The 23,561-nt window shown below is 38.4% G+C and overlaps 1 protein-coding gene across 5 annotated transcripts in view; it reads right to left on the reverse strand.

Moving 5' to 3' along the window:
* Positions 1–23,561, reverse strand: part of RBBP8 (RB binding protein 8, endonuclease) — a 97,070-nt gene that overhangs the window by 57,364 nt on the left and 16,145 nt on the right. For 2 of the 5 annotated variants that reach the window (XM_070420523.1, XM_070420518.1), the window contains exons 1-3: positions 23,232–23,447; positions 17,322–17,530; positions 5,295–5,337 (exon numbers count right to left, since the gene is read on the reverse strand). In XM_070420523.1, coding sequence (XP_070276624.1) covers positions 5,295–5,337; positions 17,322–17,430 — 152 coding nt within the window. In that variant the 5' untranslated portion in view covers positions 17,431–17,530; positions 23,232–23,447. The other 3 variants (XM_070420520.1, XM_070420521.1, XM_070420519.1) reach the window with 3 other exon arrangements.

The following is a 23,561-nucleotide window of genomic DNA, read 5'->3' on the forward strand; positions in this document are numbered from 1 at the left end:
ATTCTGCCAATTGTCTCTCTAATATTCTTCAGGTCCAGGATCCAATTCAGGATCCTACCTTGTATTTAATGTCATGTCTCCTCCAATCTGGGACAGTCTCTCCATCTTTTTCGTCTTTCATAGCCTTGACGCTTTTGAAAAGTACTGGCCAGTTATTTTGTTGATTGTACTTCAACTTGGGTTTGTCTCATGTTTCCCATGATAAAATCTGGACTGTGTATTTTTGATAAGAATACAACAGAAGTAATGTGTTCTTCTTGGTGCATTGCATGATATGAGGTTGACATATCTGATTACTAATGATGTTCACTTTGACCATTTCATTAAGATGAAGTCTGTCTGGTTCCTCCACTGTAATATTACAATTTCCCCTTTGCAAATATTAAGTATCATGTGGGAGATAAACTTCGAGTAATTTGAAAAATTTACAATTATAATTTTTCATTATACTTTTATTAGTTTTAACTTCAATGATTCTTGCCTTCAACAATTACTGTTGTCATTTTTGCCAAATGATGATTTTTAAATATTCTTTCTACAATTATTAATTAAAATTCTAAAAAACAACTGTCCATTTATCCCATGGGTAGAATAATTCATTATCATCATATTTCATTGTTTCAGGCTGTTCTTGATTTTGCCATTAGGAGATTTTTAAAAAATATATATATTTTATTGATTTTTTACAGAGAGGAGGGGAGAGGGATAGAGAGTTAGAAACATCGATGAGAGAGAAACATCGATGTGCCCGCAACCAAGGTACATGCCCTTGACTGGAATCAAACCTGGGACCTTTGAGTCCGCAGGCTGACGCTCTATCTGCTGAGCCATACCGGTTAGGGCGAAAGATTTTTTTTTTTTAAGTTCTCTTCTGTATTTTTTCAACATGCCTCCATTACTTTTTGAACATTTCCTTATTTTCTGGCACCACAAGAAGTTCCAGCTCATATTGTACTTTGCATGCCCAAAGACCTGATATCAGCCAAATTCTCCAAAAAAACCCCTTGATTTCTTTTACTGTAGAATCCTCTTTAGAAATCAAGATCTGGGCCTTGGGTGTGCTCATTACTCCTGGGAATCACTGTTTTTAGACCCTCTTATTGGATCAGGCCTAGAAAATACATGTATGTCCTCACACACATTAACACATATCTGTATTTTCATCTATATATCAAAACCCACGAATTCATACTAATAACTACAATTCTATCTAGCAGCATAGAGTTCATTCTAGCATTCTCTTTTTTCTTATTTGTAACTCCTTTCTCCTGATAGTGAGCAACCTGTCAATAATGTATTTACTTATTTGCTCAATCCTAGAATACATACAAAGTATGATCAGAATCTTTATTACTCTAAGTGAATCATGTGAATTTAATTCCCCTTGCCAGGTACTGTTTAGGAATGAGCACACAATAATCATCACTGAGTCAGAGTTAAATCCACTGGGGGCTGCTTCTGGCAAACTTTTATAATTAGTAGAAAGGCATACAAGGAGGATCTGCAAGTGGTAACTAGAATGATGGTGGCCATCTTGACATTCTGCAATGAAGGCCAATAGGACAAGCCAAAACACTAAAGGTGGCAGAGAATAGAAAAGACAGAAATAACCTGAGTCTCTGGTGATTTTTGAACCACTGAATAACCAGTTCTAGAATCTCCCAGCTTCGGGTCTTTTATGTGAAAGAATATGTTTTTCTTACTGTAAAAGTCACATCTGGTGGTTTTTTTCTCACAGTAAGAAATTATCCTAACTAATAAGATGCATATCCTAAATTTACTACTCAGAAATAATTTCTCTTATTTCCTCTGTAAGTAAAGAAACATTTTCTCTTTTGTAGAAACTAAACATAACTACCACAGAAACAGAGAAATGGACTATTCAATGAATAAGGATGTTTAAAAAAATATCTTTGCCCTGGCCGATGTGGCTCAGTTGGTTGGACATCGTCCCGTGCACAGAGGTGTTGCCAGTTCAATTCCTGGTTGGGGTATATGTCCAGGGTTGTGGGCTCGAGCCCCGGGGGTGGGAGGGAGGGCTGTATAGGAGGCAACCCATTGATCTTTCACTATCACATCGATGTTTCTCTCTCTCTTTCTCTCTAAATCAATTTAAAAATCTTTTTAAAAATTTACAAAAATATTTAAGAATATATATATACTTTCAACAATGCAAAACATTTTAAAGTGTCACTAACTAAGGAGAATCATAAAATTATTCTTCAAAAGAACTATTTAAAAAATTTATGATTTTGAAAATAGGAAGATGGCGGCATAGGTAAACACCGGAGACTGCTGCCGCAAACAACCACTTCAAAAATACAACTAAAAGACGGAACGGACATCAACCAGAACCACAGGAAGGCTGGCTGAGGAGAGACTCTTCAAATAGAAGGAAAAACAACAGCATTACGAGGCTCAGAGGAGGCGCAGTGTGGAAAATTTAAAGGTACGGTGGTGCGTGCGCAAAGCGGGCTGGTGGCTGAGGGCGCGGTTGTCGTTTTCAATCAGGAGGGAGTCTCAGACTCTGGGCTACAGATCCGGGCAAGTCTCTAGGGACCCAGACACAAACGGGAGAAGCGGGACTGTCTGGCTACGGTCCCTCCGAGGTTTGCAGCGGTTGCTGGGACAGAGAGGCGGAGCCCCTGGGGACGGACTGAGAGCAGCCATAGCTGCTCCCTCCCAATGCCCTGTTGATCCCGCCCCACCCAAGCCCTGCGCAGAGCCATTTGCCGGATAGCCTCAGGCAAAGGCTAGATTAGCACCTCCCCAGAGGACAGAAGTTTTCCACACAGCTGATTCTCACAGCCAGTCGACCTGGTGGTCAAATCCCTCTAGTATTAACTACAACAATTAAGGCTTAAATAGAACAAGACTGTGCACAAAGACCACAAGGGGGTGCACCAAGAAAGCATAAAAGATGCGGAGACAAAAAAACATTACAGAAATGGAGGATATAGAGCTAAAAATCGCAATTTTGAGGGCTTGCAATAAACTTGAGCAGAGCCTCACGAAAACTAATGAGACCCTCGATGCTATGATAAAGAAACTAGAAAGTAAGCATACATGGTCTGAAACAAAGAATATTATACCCAATAGCAGACCAGAGGAGCACAAGGGTCAAACCGGAGATTTGAAATTCGAAGAAGCAAAAAACACCCAACTGGAAAAGCAAAATGAAAAAAGAATCCGAAAGTGTGAAGATAGTGTAAGGAGCCTCTGGGACAGCTACAAGCGTACCAACATCAGAATAATAGGAGTGCCAGAAGATGAGAGACAGCAAGATATTGAAAACCTATTTGAAGAAATAATGGCAGAGAACTTCCCCCACCTGGTGAAAGAAATGGACTTACAGGTCCAGGAAGCGCAGAGAACCCCAAACAAAAGGAATCCAAAGAGGACCACACCAAGACACATCATCATTAAAATGCCAAGAGCAAAAGACAAAGAGAGAATCTTAAAAGCCACAAGAGAAAGAGACTCAATTACCTACAGGGGAATACCCATACGACTGTCAGCTGATTTCTCAACAGAAACTTTGCAGGCCAGAAGGGAATGGCAAGAAATATTCAAAGTGATGAATACCAAGAACCTACAACCAAGATTACTTTATCCAGCAAAGCTATCATTCAGAATTGAAGGTCAGATAAAGAGCTTCACAGATAAGGAAAAGCTAAAGGAGTTCCTCACCACTAAACCAGTATTATACGAAATGCTGAACGGTATCCTTTAAGAAGAGGAAGAAGAAAAAGGTAAAGATACAAATTGTGAACAACAAACATGCATCTATCAACAAGTGAATCTAAGAATCAAGTGAATAATCTGATGTACAGAATGAACTGGTGATTATGAATCAGGGACATAGAAAGGGAATGGACTGACTATTCTTGGGGGGGAAAGGGGAATGGGAGATGCAGGAAGAGACTGGACAAAAATCGTGCACCTATGGATGAGGACAGTGGGTGGGGAGTGAGGGCGGAGGGTGGGGCGGGAACTGGAAGGAGGGGAGTTATGGGGGGGGGGAAGAGGAACAAATGTAATCTGAACAATAAAGATTTAATTTAAAAAAAAATTATGATTTTACAAATTTGAATCTAAGTCATCTTCTAACATGACTTTCTAGGCATAAAGAAAAACTGCAATTTTCAGATTATAATGGCGAAAACAACTAGGTGTGTTTGATGGGTGCTTGGCAAACTCTAGCTTTTGGAGGCTTTAGGAATATGAAGTAACTGAGACCCACTGGTATATACCATAAAGCAAATGCAATATTAGTCACAATGACATTAATTTTTGTTATTAAGTAATAATATTCTACTATATGTCTGTTTCAGATTCCTGAATGTGGAAGTTCTATAGAATCATGAGTAAAAATCTGCTCTTGACTTAGATAATCAGATCTGATTCTGGGCTTCACAACCAAAACAATTCAGAACCACTGGTAATTTTGAACCAATTAAAAGGGATGTAGACTATTTAGTTCCCATTTCTTTAAATATATTTTTATTGATATCTAAGAGGTGGAGAGGGAGAGAGAGAGAGAAACATCAATGATGAGAGAGAATAATTGATTGGCTGCCTCCTGCAGGCCCCACACTGGGATTGAGCCCGCAACCCCAGCATATGCCCTTGACTGGAATCGAACCCAGGACCCTTCAGTCCGCAGGTTGATGCTCTATCCTCTGAGCCAAACCAGCTAGGGCTAGTTCCCATTTCCTATATGAGCTTAGAAATCCCAGAACTATTCTGTTTCCCTTCCTGTAGTATTTTATTTTATTTTTTAAATTTCTTTATTGATTAAGGTATTACATATGTGTCCTCATCCCCCATTACCCCCCCAACCCCCCTCACTCATGCCCTCACCCCCCTGTTGTCTGTGTCCATTGGTTAGGCTTATATGCACGCACACAAGTCCTTTGGTTGATCTCTCCCCCTTACCCCTTCCCTCCCCTACCTTCCCTCTGAGGTTAAATTCCAGGTGTTAATCACAATTGAGAAAAGAATGCTGTTGACAGATCAAAATGAACTTACAGATAGTTTCCCATCTTAATAAATACTTTATGAAAAAAGATTATATATCAGAATTGTATTAAAATATAAATATATGAAAATATTAACTAAGACTAAACTAAAAATCAAGTTATTCTTTTTACTTTGGAAGTTTAAAAAACTTGCTGTCAACTAGCTACACTAAGCAAAGCTAATTTCCTTATAAATAATACACTGCGGTCAAACAGGACATCAGTATCAATTACTTTATAAATAAGACATTAGTGTTATATGTTGATACTTACAAAATTCGTTCCTTTTTCAGTTTGGTTACTTTTACTTGTAAACCTGAAAAATAAAATGGAAAAAAACCCATAGTGTTTTATTTATACATTTTGCCATTTCTAAGGAAGTTAATCTAAAAATTTTTATGAGTCTACTGCTACACTAATAAGTCACTTGAGACTGGCCTCTGAATAATGAGCCAGGTCCCATTAGTTTAAGAGAGTTATTTCCCTTACTTACACCCTGAGGTCACAAAAGTATATGTGTAACATTATTGCTTTTAGTCTACTATATGATAGTCAACTAGAAGGAAATTTTCTTCACTTAAAGTGAGTTATTTGCTTTTTAAAACCAAGGGCAAATATATAATTAGAAGTTCAATATAAATGAAGGTCTATGTTCTGCCATAGCCTACGTCCGTGGTCGGCAAACTGTGGCTCGCGAGCCACATGCGGCTCTTTGGCCCCTTGAGTGTGGCTCTTCCACAAAATACCACATGCGGGCATGTGTACAGTGCGATTGAAACTTCATGGCCCATGCGCAGAAGTAGGTTTTCGGCCTGGGCGAGTCTATTTTGAAGAAGTACTGTTGATATTTGGCTCTGTTGACTAATGAGTTTGCCGACCACTGGATGTATTTGCTAACAGCAATAGTGCTTATATAGGCTCAAGTCTTCTGGGATTAAAATAGATTGTAGCAGGAAGTCCTGTACTAGAAGCAAAATTGTTTATGAAAAGTACTTAACGAAGGGCACTAGTGTTTTAACTCAAGATATGTTATATCTATTTTTAATTTTAATGGAGTCTGACACAAAACAAGAGAAAACAGTTGCTATGGAAATTGGATAGTTACTGTGAAGGAAGCAGGTTGTGGGCATTGAAACTATAAGGAAGATATAGGCAAAATACAGTGACATTTCAAATTTTTATAAATAATAATTAAAAGGAGAAAAACAGCTATTAAACAAACATAAAAGATATCCAACATCACTAGCAACTAAGTGTAATCCAAACCAAAACAAATTACTTAGCAAAATTATAATACCCAAGGTTGATAAAAGCATTGTAAAACCATACTCCCATACCTTAATGGAGATATTATAAATTGACACAATTCTTTTGGAAAGCAATTTAGCAATATGTAACAGGACTTAAAAAATCAGTATCTCACATCTTGGATTCTAACCTAAGAATATAATACAAATTATAGAGAAACTCATAGTCATAAAGAATAGTAGCCCTAGCTGGTTTGGCTCAGTGGATAAAGGGTTGGCCCACAAACTGAAGAGCCCCAGCTTTGATTCTGGTCACAGGCATGTATGCCCGTTGAGGGCTCGATCCTGGGCCTGGTCAAGGCATGTATGGGAGGCAACCGATCGATGTGTCTCTCTCGCATAGATGTTTTTCTGTCTCTCCCCTCCCTCCCACTCTCCCTAAAAATCAATGAAAAAATATCTTCAGGTGAGGATTAACAAAAAAAGTAAACAATTTATAGCAATATAAAATGCTTCAAAAGAAACATGTTTAGGTAAAATATGGTATAACCACTTAATGGTTGACCTGGTCTAATTAGCATATTACCCTTTTATTAGTATAGATTTTTATTTTTAAAAATGTTTTCCATCTAGTTGTCAAATTCCTAGCTTGAGAAGCTTCCTTCTTTTTCAGGTAATGATGAAAAACTCCTGAGACCTTGAAGTAGTTAGTAAAAGAGCAAATCATTCTTAAAGAATTAAGAAAAGGACTTGTGACCCTACTGGGCCAAAGACTACAGTTCTCAGTTTTTAATGCTCTTCTTCCCTTCCCAAAGTATGTGAAAATGTATTTTTGACAGGTTTTCCTTCCTTTTAAAAAAAATTTCGGCTGACTGCTAAAACTCAGATCTGCCTTTAGAAGTGAAAAGTGCACCCAAAGATAAAATGGATTCTTGCCATGAACCATTAAGAAAAAGAAACAATAAGATAGAAAATCCATATAAACTTCAAAAGAAAATTCTTAGGAAATATAGAACGACTACTCTTTTATCTTGTAAGCATTCAACACCTGTGAGGCATTTGTTCTGTCATGCAGATCAGCCCTGAAACAGGTTTATGTGTGTATATGTATGTGTGTGTTTAAATTTTAGCATTTGCTATTCATCAAGTCAATTAGGCATCTACAATTAGAACCCCTATAAAGTGTGCTTTAATCCTGCTCCACACCCATTGGAAGGAATGAAGCTATACAACAATGCAGCTCCTGTATGGACAAGTAGTCTGTTCAACAAAGTATTTGGGATTTTAACACTGGCAAACTGAGACACCCATTGAGGAAAGAGCGCTCAAAAGACCAAGCATTGTACTACAATTAACCCTACACCCAACTCCTATGTGAATTTTGGAGGAAATGAAAATTAAGAGCCCATTTGTATAATTATAACACACAAAACAAATTTAAGAAAGAATTTAGAAATAAGGGAAGAATTCCAAATAAAATCATTGCTGTTAATTTTACTTATATTAGTACTCACTTTCTTGACCAAAAGTGGCTTTATATATATAGCCCAAGTAATTTAACTTCTACCAAAAATTCTACTACTGATGTTTCTGTAATTGCCTAATAAATTATTTCAATTCCAAAGTGAAAATTCTTTATGAGATGCAGTCATATTTAAGGTGTGCTTAGTTTGCTCTTAAGATTTAATTATCTCAAAAAGGTTAAATAAATTTTTGTGCATTTTATTGAATTTATGAATGTTGACGCAAATGAAAAAAATAACGTATGTGAGAGTTACTGATATTGGTATTCTCCTTTTTTTTTTGCTGATAGTATTCTTAATAATGAGAAGGAAACTGATGTTATGAACCAAAATTACATGCAAGTCCTTTCATTGTTAATTTGTGTAGTCTTAATATGAAAATTATCCAAAAATATTTTTGCAATTTTTGAGGAAACATCTAAGAAAATAAAAGGAGGAATCCAAAACTGAATCAAGAAATATTTATCCTGTCATATTAGAACCTCCATACCTTCCCATTTCTTCAAAGGAGCTCCAACCCCCCGAACCCCTTAATCTGCCTGGTTTTCTATGAAATGATCACCGTATTTACCAGATATAAAAAATATCAGGTGAGATGCTGATAGCAGAACCTGCCATGGACAAGAGACCATTTATTGAAATGGTAGCATTCTGAAAAACATATTCTAAATTCCATTTTGTTACCTATGCTTTTAAATAATAAACTTGATATTGAAAGGCTTAAAAAGGCCAAAAAACAAAAACAAAAAAAGTACCCAAATGAACATTTTATTAAAACTTTTAAAATTTAAAGAATTCTGAAATTTCTATTAAATTTTATTGAAACATTAATTCTGAATTCAAAGCATAAAGACTATGTATTATCAACAAGAATTTGTCTGTAATCCTGACACTCACCACCAGCATTTGTCACAAAAGGAATATGACATTAGAAGGAACAATCATGAAAGGATACTATTATCCCAAAGATAAAAGATAAAAAAAACCTCAGTTACAAATGTCTCTAGAATTTTCCAACAAAAATAGTCTGGTTAGAATATTGTAATTCTTCAATAGAAGTTGTAACACTTTATTATTTCCCAGTTTTAAAAGAAATGCACGTAACTTATTATATTCTTGTGATCAGTGTATGTACTGCCTTGTATATATGTTTTTGCCACCAGTTTATTATGTTTTGGTCAAAAGAGAAATACACATAGAAGGTATTCAGATGGATCTAAGTTCCTATGGCTGGACTTTCTTGGATGTCTAAGTGAAAATTATATATTTCAATTACTACCATTTATAACATTTTCTTTCTTTTTTTAAACTGACATTAACATTTAAAAGTAATGAGTCAATTTTGATGCCTATATATACTTCAAAACCTGCAAAGTCTGGACAAGTCCATGTTTGATGTCTTTCAAATAGCCTCTTATACTGGTTTCTCCAAGTGGATCACCCACCTTAAAAAAAAATGAAGTACCCTTCAGGCACATCTTTGATGTTATCATACAGTTGGAGGATCTCATTTTATATGGAACTATGTGAAACACATTGACAAAGGACTCTTAAAAAATCCTGCTCTCAGCAAATTTGCCTAGCCCTAACCAAAATGCTTTTAAATAACATACTTAAAAAAAAGTAGTACGCATTCAATATCTTTAAAAATCCATCATTTAAAATATATTATAATGTACCAGAGATTATCTTCTGTCATTAGCTCAAACATATATCCAACACCTACCATTCATAAAGCACATGGATATTAATCAAATACCAACAACTGCTGTATTCCTCCCTTAAAGTTTTTCAGTGATTATAAACTCACCTGGGAGTGTGTGAGGACTATAATAGTTACAAGGAGTATAATTTTTAAAATTTATATACTATGTAACCTTCGTGCACTTTACATGTCCTATAATCTGATGAATATGGCATATTTTTCTTTCTTCTTCTTCTTTTTTTTTAAATATTTTATTGATTTTTGACAGAGAGGAAGGGAGAGGGATAGAGAGTTAGAAACATCGATGAGACAGAAACACCGATCAGCTGCCTCCTGCATACCCCCTACTGGGGATGTGCCCACAACCAAGGTACATGCCCTTGACCGGAATCGAACCTGGGACCCTTCAGTCCGCAGGCTGGCGCTCTATCCACTGAGCCAAACCGGTTAGAGCTGGCATATTTTTCTTATCAAACAGCATATTATTTATTTTCTTGATGCTTCCTCATAAAATAGAAGTCTCCTGAAGCCCCTGAAACATCAAGAAACATGATGAAATCTGATAAATATGTTATCCCTGTTAAGAGCTTAAAAGTAAAACTTGCTCAGTTTTAAGTGGCATGTATAAAAATTCTAAAATGATGATGTGCAACATGAAAAATAAACACGGTTTAGGAAAATAATAAAATAATAGCAAAAATAAGCAAGTATAAAACATTATGTACACTAATCACAATACAATAAGCTACATGCATATCTTTTAAAACTAGGAAAGAATAAACAAATGTAATTCTATAGAATGGGGACTTATTTTTCCTTTCCCAACTTTCTACACTATTTTCTAAAAACAGAAAATTTAAAGTAGAGTATTTCTTGAGTTTTAGACAGATATTTAATTTTGATACTTTCATACATTTGGGGACTTTAAAAACTGATATTTAAGAAAATGTTCCATTGATCCAGTTATAAACTATGCAATTCATTCAGATATCATTTACTAGTTTTTTACTATGTGCCAAGCACTTTTACCTACGGGGATGTAAAGATGAGTAAGATAGGGACTCTGCATAATAAAAATTTAATGATCGTTTTATATCCAGTTATAAAACAACAGAATATAATTATATGAAGGATAAAGAATTTAACCTTATGCTTGAAGATGGCAGAATACTAATTCTCCTCTATCAAATGTTTAATAAAAACTCAAGTACACCTGGTCCTATTTAAATTATTTCAAAATATTGCATTTACTTCACTTCCAGGTCACAAAGAATGAACTTCATATATAATCTGTAGCTCCTATAATAGCTGCTGAAACTTGAAGCTGTTCTTACTGGTAAGCCTACATGCTGAGGTCACAGTATTATAAACCAAAAGGAAGATACTGCTGCTCTTTGACAGAAGTTGGGAGACATTGTTTATTCCTTCCCAGCTTTAGAAAATATACATGTAGCTGATTATATTGTTGTTATCAGTGTTACCAAGACAATCTTATAACTGGCTTATTTTTGCTATCATTTCATTATATAATTATAGTGTATAAATATTTTCCTAAAGAAAATGAATACAATGCCTGCAAAACCTACCGTGTCTTCTTCACTATTGTATTCTCAGAAATTGCTACTGAATGACTAAATTGTACTCAAACTCAGAATCTTTCTTCAATGTTTCACACCAGATTTTCTGAGAAGATAGTGTAATCAACTGAAGAGCAGAATTAGTATAAAATATTTATATTTGTCCCTAGTCATATGACTGAAAGAATATCAATTTAAAATTAGATCTTTATTACTAACAACAAATTTGAAACTACACTAAAAAAAAATCAATAGATTTATTAATCAAATACAACATGGAGATGTCTTTTAAGTACAGATTTGAACAAACCAACTAAAAAAAGACATTTTAGATAAGTGGGACATTTGAACACTATCATTTACTAAATATTAGATGATACTGGAGAATCGGTTTTGTTAGTGAGATAATGGCATTTTGTTTTTGTTAAAAAAGATTTCTGAATTATACTTAAGTATTTATAGATGAAGTTATGTTAGAGACTTCAAAATAACTGAGTGGACGAGGGATAAAGAAATACATGGAAAATACGTAAAACAATACTGGCCATGTACTGACAATGGTTGAAGTTGAGTGATGGGTATATAGTTCATTATACTATTTTCTTCAGTTTTATATATGTGTAATATTTCCTAAAATAAAAAATCTTAAACTTTAAATTAGAAAAGAACAGGGATGAACACACACACACACACACACACAAATAATAAAAGTAGTTACCTGTATGTGTGGGTGCGGGAGAGGGATAACTTTTCACTGCTTATTTTGTGTTTTGACATTTTTAGAAAAAAAAGCTTAAGTTTAAGTTAATAAAACAGATAAAACAATAGTAACTCCACTGATATCTGGATTTCTAAATGAAAACTACTATACTCTGACTGCATTAGCAATCCTATATGTTGAAAGAGGTTTTTAATGGAAACATGGATCAGAATAATCTATCAAAGAATGAGCATAATAGAGCAGTAAAAGATGTGGAGTAAAGGTGGTTAAATTCCCACCTTTCATAAAAAATTTTTTTAAGAGTTTCTAATGTTTATCTCAGCTAGGACTTCAAAAGCTACAATGAAGAAATGAAGACTTTCAGCAAATTTGCAGGATACAAAGTCAACATGTAAAAATCAGTGGTGTTCCTATAGACTCACAATGAACAATCTGAAAAGGAAATTCAAAAAACAATTCCAGCCCTGGTAAGGTATTTCACTTCTTTAGATTGTCATCCCAATATGCCAAGGTTGTGGGTTCGATCCTCAGTCAGCAGGGCACATACAAGAATCAACTAATGAATGTATAAATAAGTGGAACAATGAATGTATGTCTCTCTCTCTTTCCCTTCCTTTCTCTAAAATCAATAAGTAAAAATTAAAAAACAAAAAAACAAAACCCACCAATTTCATTTTAAATATCATCCAAAAGAATAAAATACTTAGGAATAAGTTTAACCAAGGAGATGAAAGATTTATAAAATAAAAGCTACAGTGTTGCTAAAACAAATTAAGAACATAAATAAATGGAAAGACACTTCCTGTTCATAGACTGGAAGACTTACTATTAAAATGTCAATATTACTCAAAGAGATCTACAGATTCAATACTATATCAAAATTCCAATGATGTTTTTTGCAGAAATAGAAAAATATGTCCTAAAAATCATAAGGAATCTTAAGAGACTCCGAATAGCCAAAACAATCTTGAATGAAGAACAAAGTTGAAGGTCACATACCTTCTGATTTCAAAACGTAATAAAAAGCAAAAGTAATCAAAACTGTGGTACTGGCATAAAGACAGACATATAGATCGGTGGAATAGAATAGAATCCAGAAATAAACTCTTGCATATATGATCAAATGGTTTTTGACAAGGGTTCCAAAACCATTCAATGTGGAAAGGACAATCTTTTCAACAAATGGTGCTGGGAAAACTAAATATCTACATGCAAAAGAATGAAGTTGGGCCCTTACCTTACACCATAAACAAATTTTAACTCAAAATGGATCAAAGAGCTAAACATACCAGCTAAAACTATAAAACTATTAGATGAAAACATAGAGCAATAGCTTAATAACATTGCATATAGCGATGATTTCTTGGATATAATATCAAAAGTACAGGCAATAACAACAACAAATGAGATAAATTGGACTATATCAAAATTAAAATATCCTGTGCATCAAAGGACACAATTAATATTGAAAAAGCAATCCAGAGAATGGGAGAAAGTATTTTCAAATCATACATCTAATGAGATTGATATATATACTTATATGGAACTATAAGTATATGGAACTATAACTATCCAAAATATACAACTAGAGGCCTGATGCATGAAATTCATGCATGGGAAGGGTCCCTAGGCCTGGCCAGCGATCAGGGCCGATCTGTGGGGCGACTGGTGGGGTGATTGGGGGGCCCCCACTGGCACTTGCCTTGGCTAGCCTGGTGCTGCCCACTTGCCGGGCCTGTCCCCCGCAGCCGGTTGCCTTCCTCTGCGGGGCGACCGGTGGGGCGATCGGGGTGGGGGCCCTGCTGGCACCTGCCTTGGCTGGCCTGGGGTCTGCAGGCTAGGGGCAGTTCCTGTATTGAGCGTCTACCCCCTGGTGGTCAGTGCGCGTCACAGAGACTGGTTGTTCCACTGTTTGGTCAATTTGCATATTAGCCTTTTATTATATAGGATTACATAGGATTCCTATAACTCAATAACAAAACAAATGCGACCTGATTAAAAAGTCTTGAACAGACATTTATCCACAGATATACATATGACCAATAAGTACAGGGGAAAAAAAACAACAACAAAAACCAAAAAAAAAAAGTACAGGAAAAGATGTTCAACATCACTAATCAGTAAGGCAATGCAAATGAAAACCACAATGAGATACCACCTCACATCCATTAGGAAGGCTACTACCAGAGAGAGAGAAAGAGAGAGAGGGGAATAAAGAAAGAGAGAAAAAGAAAGGAAAAGAAAAACAGAAAATAACAAATTTTGGGCAGAATGTAGAGAAATAGAAACCCTTGTGCATTGTTGGTGAGAATGTAAAATAATGTAGCCACAAGGGGAAACAATATGGAAGCTCATCAAAAGTCAAAAATAGAATTGCTATATGATCCAGCAATTCAACTTTTATGTATACCCAAAATAAATGAAAGCAAAATCTTGAAGAGATATTTGTATATCCATGTTCACAACAACCAACATTATTCACAACAGCTAAAAGAGCATCCCAAATGTCCACCAGTAAATGAATGGATAAGCAAAATATGGCATGTACATACTATGGAAAATTAGAAATTCTATCTTAAAAAGAAAGTTAATTCTGAAATATGCTACAACATGCATAAACCTTGAGGACATTATACTAAGTAAAGAGAGCCAATCACAAAAAAGACAAATACTGTATGATTCCACTTATATGAGGTACATGGAGTAGTCAAAATCAGAGACAGAAAGTAGAATAGTGGTTGCCAGGGGCTGGAGGGAGGGTTGGACAGGGAGTTATTGTTTAGTGGATATAGAGTTTCAGTTTTACATGATGAAAAGACTTATAGAGATGGATGGTTGGTGATGACTACACAATATTATGAATGTATTTAATACCACTAAACTGTACACTTAAGAATGGTTAAGATGTTATATTATGTATATGTATTTCATGACAATTTTTCTTAAAGTAAGTATCCTCACTTCTCCCTGTCACCTGCCCCCCCAAAATCGAAAGTAAGAATTTTCTAAGATTTCCTAAACATTTAAATTTAAATTTTCTCATATTATTATTTTGGTCATTCTTTCTGTTTCCTCCAAGAAATCAGGAGTTAAAAAAAAAAAGTACTATGGAGATTAATAAGTAATCAGTATGTGAAACATCTGTTACAATTTTTTTTGTAGTAACCCATTGTCTCTAGCTGGGAATTGATAGTACAAATCCTTGCTGCTTCAGAATGATAGCAACAGCTAACAGAAACACTGCCTATTATGTGCCAGACATTCTTCCAATGCCTTAAATGTATTAAGCTATTCTATATAATAAAAGGTTAATATGCAAATGGACCCTAACGGTGGAACGACCAGTCGCTATGATGCGCACTGACCACCAGGGGGGCAGACGCTCAACATAGGAGCTGCTCCCTGGTGGTCAGTGTGCTCCCACAGGGGAAGCTCTGCTCAGCCACAAGCCGGGCTAATGGCTGCGAGCACAGCAGCGGTAGCGGGAGCCTCACCCGCCTCCTTGGCAGCGCTAAGCCATCAGTTGGACATCTCCTGAGGGCTCTCGGGCTGTGAGAGGGCGCAGGCCAGGCTGAGGGATGCCCCCCACCACTCAAGTGCATGAATTTTCGTGCACTGGGCCTCTAGTTTAATATAATGAGGTAGCTATTATTATTATCTTTATTTTATAGACTAGAGGCCTGATGCACAAAATTCTTGCACGGGTAGGGTCCCTAGGCCTGGCTGACCATCAGGGCCGATCTGTGGGGCGACTGGCAGGGTGATCTGGGGCGCCCCGCTGGCACCCACCTTGGCTGGCCTGGGGCCTGCAGGTTGGGGGCAGTTCCTGCGTTGAGTGTCTGCCCCCTGGTGGTCAGTGCACGTCCTAGCGACAGGTCATTCCGCTGTTCGGTCGATTTGCATATTAGGCTTTTATATAGGTTAAGGACCCTGAAACACTATAAAGTTAAATACTTGCACAAGGTCACCACCTTTATTTAAGTGGTGGACATGGCTTTCGAATAGTGGTAGTCTAGATGGAGAATTCATGGATTTAACCACTCCATCACATGGCCTCATTCTCAGCTCAGCACTATTCCCATCCACTTGCAATCAATGAAAGATGAAAGTTTTAGATTTAATCCTAAAGACAAAGTATGATGACAAGGCACGATGACAACTTGCCTTCAGCATAGTACATACTAGTTAATTAGACTTAATCCAATTACAAAGCCTGGTCTATCAGTAAACCACCCACTCTGCCCCCAACATATACACCTGGTTCTTCCTTTATATTCCCAGATAAAATGATACACTACAAAATCCCTTAAAACCAGGACTGTATATGATTCATTTTTATTCATAAGGACTGGCACATAATAAGTGCCCCCCAAAACATTTCTTGAACAATTATCTCCAAGTACACTGGGACTTACAAGAATATTTCTGGGTTCATTTTTCAGAACCCATTAATTAATGAGTCCTTTATCATGAGATTTTACCAAACTAAATATACCATGGGAAAGTTCTAACATAGACCCACATATTGTACTTCAGATTCAGGTGGATTATGTTTTAATGGAACTCCAGTATAATGTTAAAACTATAAAGTAGTATAGAATTAAACCTATGATTGTAAGAAACAAATACAATATGAAGCATTTCCCACCCATGACAAAAATGTATTACAGTAAAGTTACAGAATTAAATAGATATATTAAAGCTTAATATCAGACCTTGAGTTTAGCTTTAATAGAACATTCCTTTATATGGAATACACTTTAACACAATGACCAATATTCATATACTCATACTAACCACAACTGCTGTATCATCTGCTCACTAACTGCATTTCATATAAATCTTTAAACTCTTATTTCATTACACTGTAATGATCTGTTCATATGACTCTATCAGACTGCAGGTTCTTTGAAGGCAAACTGTCATTTGCCTTAGTATCTAAGTCAGGGGTCCTCAAACTTTTTAAACAGGGGGCCAGTTCACTGTCCCTCAGACCGTTGGAGGGCCGGACTATAGTTTAAAAAAAAACTAGGAACAAATTCCTATGCACACTGTACATATCTTATTTTGAAGTAAAAAAACAAAACGGGAACAAATACAATATTTGTATTTGCATGTGGCCCGCGGGCCATAGTTTGAGGACCCCTGATCTAAGTATTGGTATCAAATAGATTCCCAAAGATTTCTCAAATGAATTAATTAAGTTTAGAGGTTATGTAACTTGGCTGAGATCAGAGAGCATGTAGATTAATTAAATCAGAATTCAAATCCAGATATTCAGTTAAAAAATTCTATGCTCTTTCCATACATATTACTACAAGTAACATTAAACTGTGCAAAAGCTACATACTGTAGTAGTTGTCTGTAGGTGAAAAGCTACAACTTAACCATAAAAATGAATCACAAAAAATTATAATAGCAAAGATACCTTAAAAATGAGATCTTTGAACTGTCAGACAAAATTAGTTATTATTATTACAGTCTCAGTACAATGCTTTTGTGGTAAGTATTGAAGAAAATATGTTACCTTGTACTTCTTTATCGTGACACTCCTTTAGTTTTGTCCAAAGATCCTTAAAGTCATTAGATATCTCTGCAGAACTAGGGCTTCCACAACTGCTTCCAGAAACATTCATCTTGCTTGAATATGCTCCACAGTTCTATTTGCCTAATGTTTTTTTGACTTTTTCTGTTACATTATACAGCTATGAAGTTGTCTTTGGACAGCTGAAATACCTGAAATGACAGATTACAACATAAATAAATCCTGCATTTACCTTTATGTAATTTGAGTCCAGCCAGTTTTCCTAATTGACTTACAATCAATAACGTTGAGAATTTGAGGGAGGAGGGGTGTGAAGAAAGATGATTATGGTGAAAAAAGCCCTGATTTTAATAATCTGGATTTTAGTTAAGCTAAATTTTCAGGCAAATTTTCTCTTATTCCTCCTAGAAAAAAGTAATTACCTAGATTATGTTAAAATGAAAGGATACTAATATAGAGATCAATATTGATACACCATTCTAAAATAATTTGCTTTTTAAACTTTTAAATTGATATAGAATGCAACAATATATTGAACCAAAAATGGTACAGAAAACTACAGGACATTGAAAAAAGAGATAGAGGAAGACATAAACAGATGGGAGAACATACCGTGTTCATGGATTGGTAGAATCAACATCATTAAAATGTCCATACTACCCAAAGCAATCTATAAATTCAACGCACTTCCCATTAAAATACCAACGGCATATTTCACAGACCTAGAACGAACTCTCCAAAAATTCATCTGGAATAAAAAGACCCCGAATAGCTGCAGCAATCCTGAGAAAGAACAAAGTAGGTGGGATCTCAATACCAGATATCAAACTGTATTACAAAGCCACTGTTCTCAAAACTGCCTGGTACTGGCACAAGAACAGACATATAGATCAATGGAATAGAATAGAGAGCCCAGAAGTCGGCCCGAACCGATATGTTCAATTAATATTTGACAAAGGAGGCAAGAACATACAGTGGGGTCAAGATAGTCTCTTCAATAAACGGTGTTGGGAAAATTGGACAGATACATGCAAGAAAATGAAACTAGACCACCAACTTACACCATACACAAAAATAGACTCAAAATGGATAAAGGACTTAAATGTACGACGGGAAACCATAAAAATTCTAGAAGAATCCAAAGGCAACAAAATCTCAGACATATGCCGAAGCAATTTCTTCACTGATACAGCTCCTAGGGCAGTTGAAACTAAAGAGAAAATGAACAAATGGGACTACATCAAAATAAAAAGCTTCTGCACAGCAAAAGAAACCATCAACAAAACAACAAGAAAGCCCACTGCGTGGGAAAACATATTTGCCAATGTCATATCTGATAAGGGCCTAATCTCCAAAATTTATAGGGAACTCATACAACTTAACAAAAGGAAGATAAACAATCCAATCAAAATATGGGCAAATGACCTAAATAGACACCTTTCAAAAGAGGACATTGAGAAAGCCAAGAGACATATGAAAACTTGCTCAAAGTCACTAATCATCTGAGAGATGCAAATCAAAACAACAATGAGGTACCATCTCACACCTGTCAGAATGGCTATCATCAACAAATCAACAAACGACAAGTGCTGGAGAGGATGTGGAGAAAAAGGAACACTCGTGCACTGCTGGTGGGAATGCAGACTGGTGCAGTCACTATGGAAGACAGTATGGAGTTTCCTCAAAAAACTAAAAATGGAACTCCCATTTGACCCTGTGATCCCACTTCTAGGAATATATCCCAAGAAACCAGAAACACCAATCAGAAAGGATATATGCACCCAGATGTTCATAGCAGCACAATTCACCATAGATAAGATCTGGAAACAGCCTAAGTGCCCACCAGTAGATGAATGGATTAGAAAACTGTGGTACATCTACACGATGGAATACTATGCTGCTGTAAAAAAGAAGGAACTCTTACCATTTGCAACGGCATGGATGGAACTGGAGAGCATTATGCTAAGTGAAATAAGCCAGTCAATGAAGGAAAAATACCACATGATCTCACTCATTCATGGATAATAAAGACCATTATAAACTTATGAACAAAAATAGATACAGAGGCAGAGCTGCCTCAAACAGATTGTCAAACTGCAGCGGGAAGGCCGGGGAGAGTAGGGGGGCAGAAGCGGGAGGTAAGAGATCAACCAAAGGACTCATATGCATGCATATAAGCATAACCAATGGACATAAGACACTGGGGGGTAGGGGAGGCCAGGAGATTGTCAAGGGCGGGGGGAAAAAAGGAGACATATGTAATACCCTTTGTAATACTTTAAGCAATAAAATAAAATAAAAAATTAAATTAAATTAAAAAACAAAACAAAAACGGAAAAAAACATTCTAAAGTATTCTTGACTTAACCATTCTATCTCTCTCTCTATACACACACACACACACACACACACACTACATACATACAAAGCCACATACATTATAAAGAACAAGAAAGATGATTGATGTATTAACACATATGAGTATCTGAATAACTTTCTCATGAAGTCAGTGAGCAAAATACAGATACAGCAAAGATCTATGAACACAGAAACATTTAATAACAAGGCAACTAGGGTTAAGGTATTTTGTACCTCTCTCAGAGCAACGGTGAAAAGGTTGATTATTTGTATAGCCCTTGAAGGAAGCAACAGGCTACTAAGAAGTTAAAGTGAATTAATAAATATTTTAATGTGTTCTTAAATCGAAACCATTAACTAGCTGCCATTAAAGAAGTAAAATGATTAACAAGTTTATTAAACCTCACATCTGGTTCCTTAGTCAATGCCTTACTAACAAGTACCCAAACTGATATGTCTTTTGCTAACCATTTCTTGAGGTCTCTGATGAAGAAGCTAAAATAAGAGGTGACATTTCTAAAGGGAGCAAGATGATGTGTGAATCCACTTGGTAAACTGTAAAAGTACTGCAGCCCTGGCCAGGTAGCTCAGCTGGTTAGAGTGCCGTCTGTCCCCAATATGCTGACATTGTGGGTTGGATCTCCAGTCAGGGCACATACAATAGCAACTAATGAATGCATCAATAAGTGGAACAATAAATCTATCTCTGCCTCTCTCTAAAAAATCAATCAATAATAAAACAAATTTTTAAAACTGTAAAGTATTACAATAATAAAACTACTTTTATTAAGTTTTCAAAAATTGTGACTATACTTTTTTGAAATAATCAGTGAAAACGGAATATAGGCTGAATTTTAGGTAATATTAAGGAATTATTTTCAATTTTCTTGGGTATGATAATGATGTGGTCATGTTAAAAAAAAAAGTCCTGCCCTAACTGGTTTGGCTCAGTGGATAGAGCATCGGCCTGCGAACTGAAAGGTCCCAGGTTCAATTCTGGTCAAGGGCATGTACCTTGGTTGCGGGCACATCCCCAGTAGGAGGTGTGCAGGAGGCAGCTGATCGATGTTTCTCTCTCACTGATGTTTCTTACTCTCTATCCCTCTCCCCTCCTCTCTGTAAAAAATCAGTAAAATTATATTTTTTTAAAAAAAGTCCTTTATCTGATAAAAAGATATATACTGAGGTGTTTACAGGTAAACTGACATGTTCTCTGAGATTTGCTTTAAAATACTCCAGCTAAAATGAACAAAAGGATGCTGGGTGGGGAGATGAAATAAGAAGGGCTGCACTTGGGTAATAACTGAAGCTGGACAATGGATGGGCAGGTACATGAGGGCATTCTTAATTTTAGTGTCTCTCTTGTGTACGTTTATTATTTCCATAACTAGAGGCCTGGTGCACGAAATTCATCCATGGGGGTGGGGAGTGTCCCTCAGCCCAGCCTGCACCCTCTCCAATCTGGAACCCCTCGGGGGATGTCCGACTGTCAGTTTAGGCCCGATCCCTCTCTCACAGTCCAGGACTGCTGGCTCCCAACCGCTTGCCTGCCTGCCAGCCTGATCACCCCCTAACTACTCCCCTGCCAGCCTGATCAACGCCTAACTGCTCCTCTGCCAGCCCAATTACCCCTAACTGCCCTCCCCTGCAGGCCAATCGCCCCCAACTACCCTCCCCTGCCAGCCCGATTGCCCCCAAATGCCCTCCCCTGCAGGCCCGGTCCCCCCAACTGCCCTCCCCTGTAGGCCGATCGCCCCCAACTGCCCTCCCTGGCCAGCCCAGTCGCCCCCAACTGCCCTCCCCTGCAGGCCTGGTCCCCCACAACTGCCTTCCCCTGCCGGCTGATCGCCAACTGCCCTCCCCTGCTAGCCCGGTTGCCCCCAACTGCCCTCCCCTGCCAGCCATCTTTTGACCACATGGGGGTGGCCATTTTTTTCGAGGGTGTGAGGGTCAATTTGCATATTACCTCTTTATTATATAGGTTGGTTTTTTAAAAAAGTGGGCCTGGGTGCATTGCATTAGTACAGTTTTATTTCCAAAGAGACTTGTATTCTATTTCTTTTTCTTTTTAAAAAAAAATTTTTTTTTTATTGATTTCAGAGAGGAAGGGAGAGGGAGACAGAGATGGAAATATCAGTGATGAGAGAGAATCACTGACCGGCTGCCTCCTGCACGCCCCCTACTGGGGATTGAGCCCACAACCCAGGCATGTGCCCTTGACCGGAATCGAACCCGGGACCTTTCAGTCCACAGGCCGACACTATCCGCAGAGCCAAACCAGCTAGGACTTGTATTCTATTTCTTAACCCTAAAAGATCAATCAATGGGCCAATACTACTGTCAATAAAAGCTGCCATTTATTAAGTGTTCACTATATGCCAAGAATCATGTTCTATATTCATTTTTTATCCTAATTTTCAGAACTCCATAAAACAGCTACTATTATTAATTTCATTTTAGAGTTGGCGAAACAGGCTTAAGAGATTGACTCCAAGGTGATATTGATGGGACAAGGCTTTATCACAGCTGGAACTCAAGTCGAGGTGCCAATAACTACAAAATACTGCTAAGTAACGCAAACCAGGAAATTCATTGTTTCTATTAAACAGTGTAAAACAAGTTTTAGTTACTTATATGGATTTTAAAATGAATAGTAAGTATTAACTTAAAACCAATAGTGTAAAAAAGTGTCCTTTAAGAAACATATCTTCAGAAGTGGTAAAAAAGTTATTCCCCCCTTCCCCGCCCCCCCCCCCCCCCCCAAAAAAAAAACAATTCATCAACACTAAACTTGCAAATTCTGGCTCACAAAACCATCTCCACCCTATGGGGCACGCCCGGCACTTTTTGCGGGCATCTCTTTGGCAGCGAACCGTTATTCAGGGCACGACGGTGCGCGCTGAGATCTGAGATGCACCTCTGGCCTCTCCAGCCGCGTCCTGGGCCCCGAGGGCTGTGGTCACAGGACACACCTCTGTGCATCCCGCAGCGTGTCGGCAGCCACACCGCCACACGGAAGGCGCTCGATGGAACATTTCCCGTCACACCGCCCGCATTCTCACAGGTCTGGCAACAGCCGCGCCTCGAGCCACCCAGGAGCCCGAAACGGGACGGGACTTGGGCGGTGCTCTTACTGGCAAAGCCGAGGTCCACAGGCTCCCTGTCCGGGACCCTCGGCCGTCAGCCTCTCCTCCCGCGCGCTCCCCAGAGGCTCCCAGGGCGCCTGGCACCGAAAGCGCGACGGGCCACGCCCGCGCGGGGCAGGCGTGTGCGCAGGCGCGGGGCGGGCTCGGCGCCGGGACGCCAGTCCAAAGCGGACGCGGGAGACCCAGCAGCAGCCCGAGCGCGAGCCGCCCTCCCTCCCCGCCAGCCAGCCGGCGCCCGGCCCTAGGACTTACTCCTGCTCAACCCCAGAGCCACACGGCCCTCCCCACGCCGAGGGCCACACACCCTGGGTCAGCGCGCGGCTCCAGGCCGGAAGTGGCCCCTCCGACCCAGCGCTCCGGGTCGGGGGAAAGAGGTTCCTCCTACTCACGGCTTCCAAGGCTGCCTCGAGATTCTCGGAAGCCGGCGGGGATGCCGGCGCGCGTCCGGGCTGTGAGGAGACGGCCGCCGGCTTTTCTCCCTTCCCCCTCACTGACTCGCCAAACGCGCGGCGGGAAAGCTGGCCCCTCAGGGCAGCCCGCGCTTTCCGGGGGTGGGGCCGGGCCCGAGGGCCGCCGGCCGGGTCCGAGGCGGCCGAACCTGCCCCTCCTCGAGCTCGGGCGACGTCACGCGGGTGTTCCTGGGAGTTCACGCCCCTTCCCCCCGCCGCGCAGGGAGGTGGCGCCCTCGGGCCGACTGCGGAGGAGTGGGGTCCACACAG

The sequence above is a fragment of the Myotis yumanensis genome, unplaced genomic scaffold (assembly GCF_028538775.1).
Source record: "Myotis yumanensis isolate MYYU_CA2020_CCGP unplaced genomic scaffold, mMyoYum1.0.hap1 SCAF_7, whole genome shotgun sequence".
In the NCBI taxonomy this organism is placed as follows: Eukaryota; Metazoa; Chordata; class Mammalia; order Chiroptera; family Vespertilionidae; genus Myotis; species Myotis yumanensis.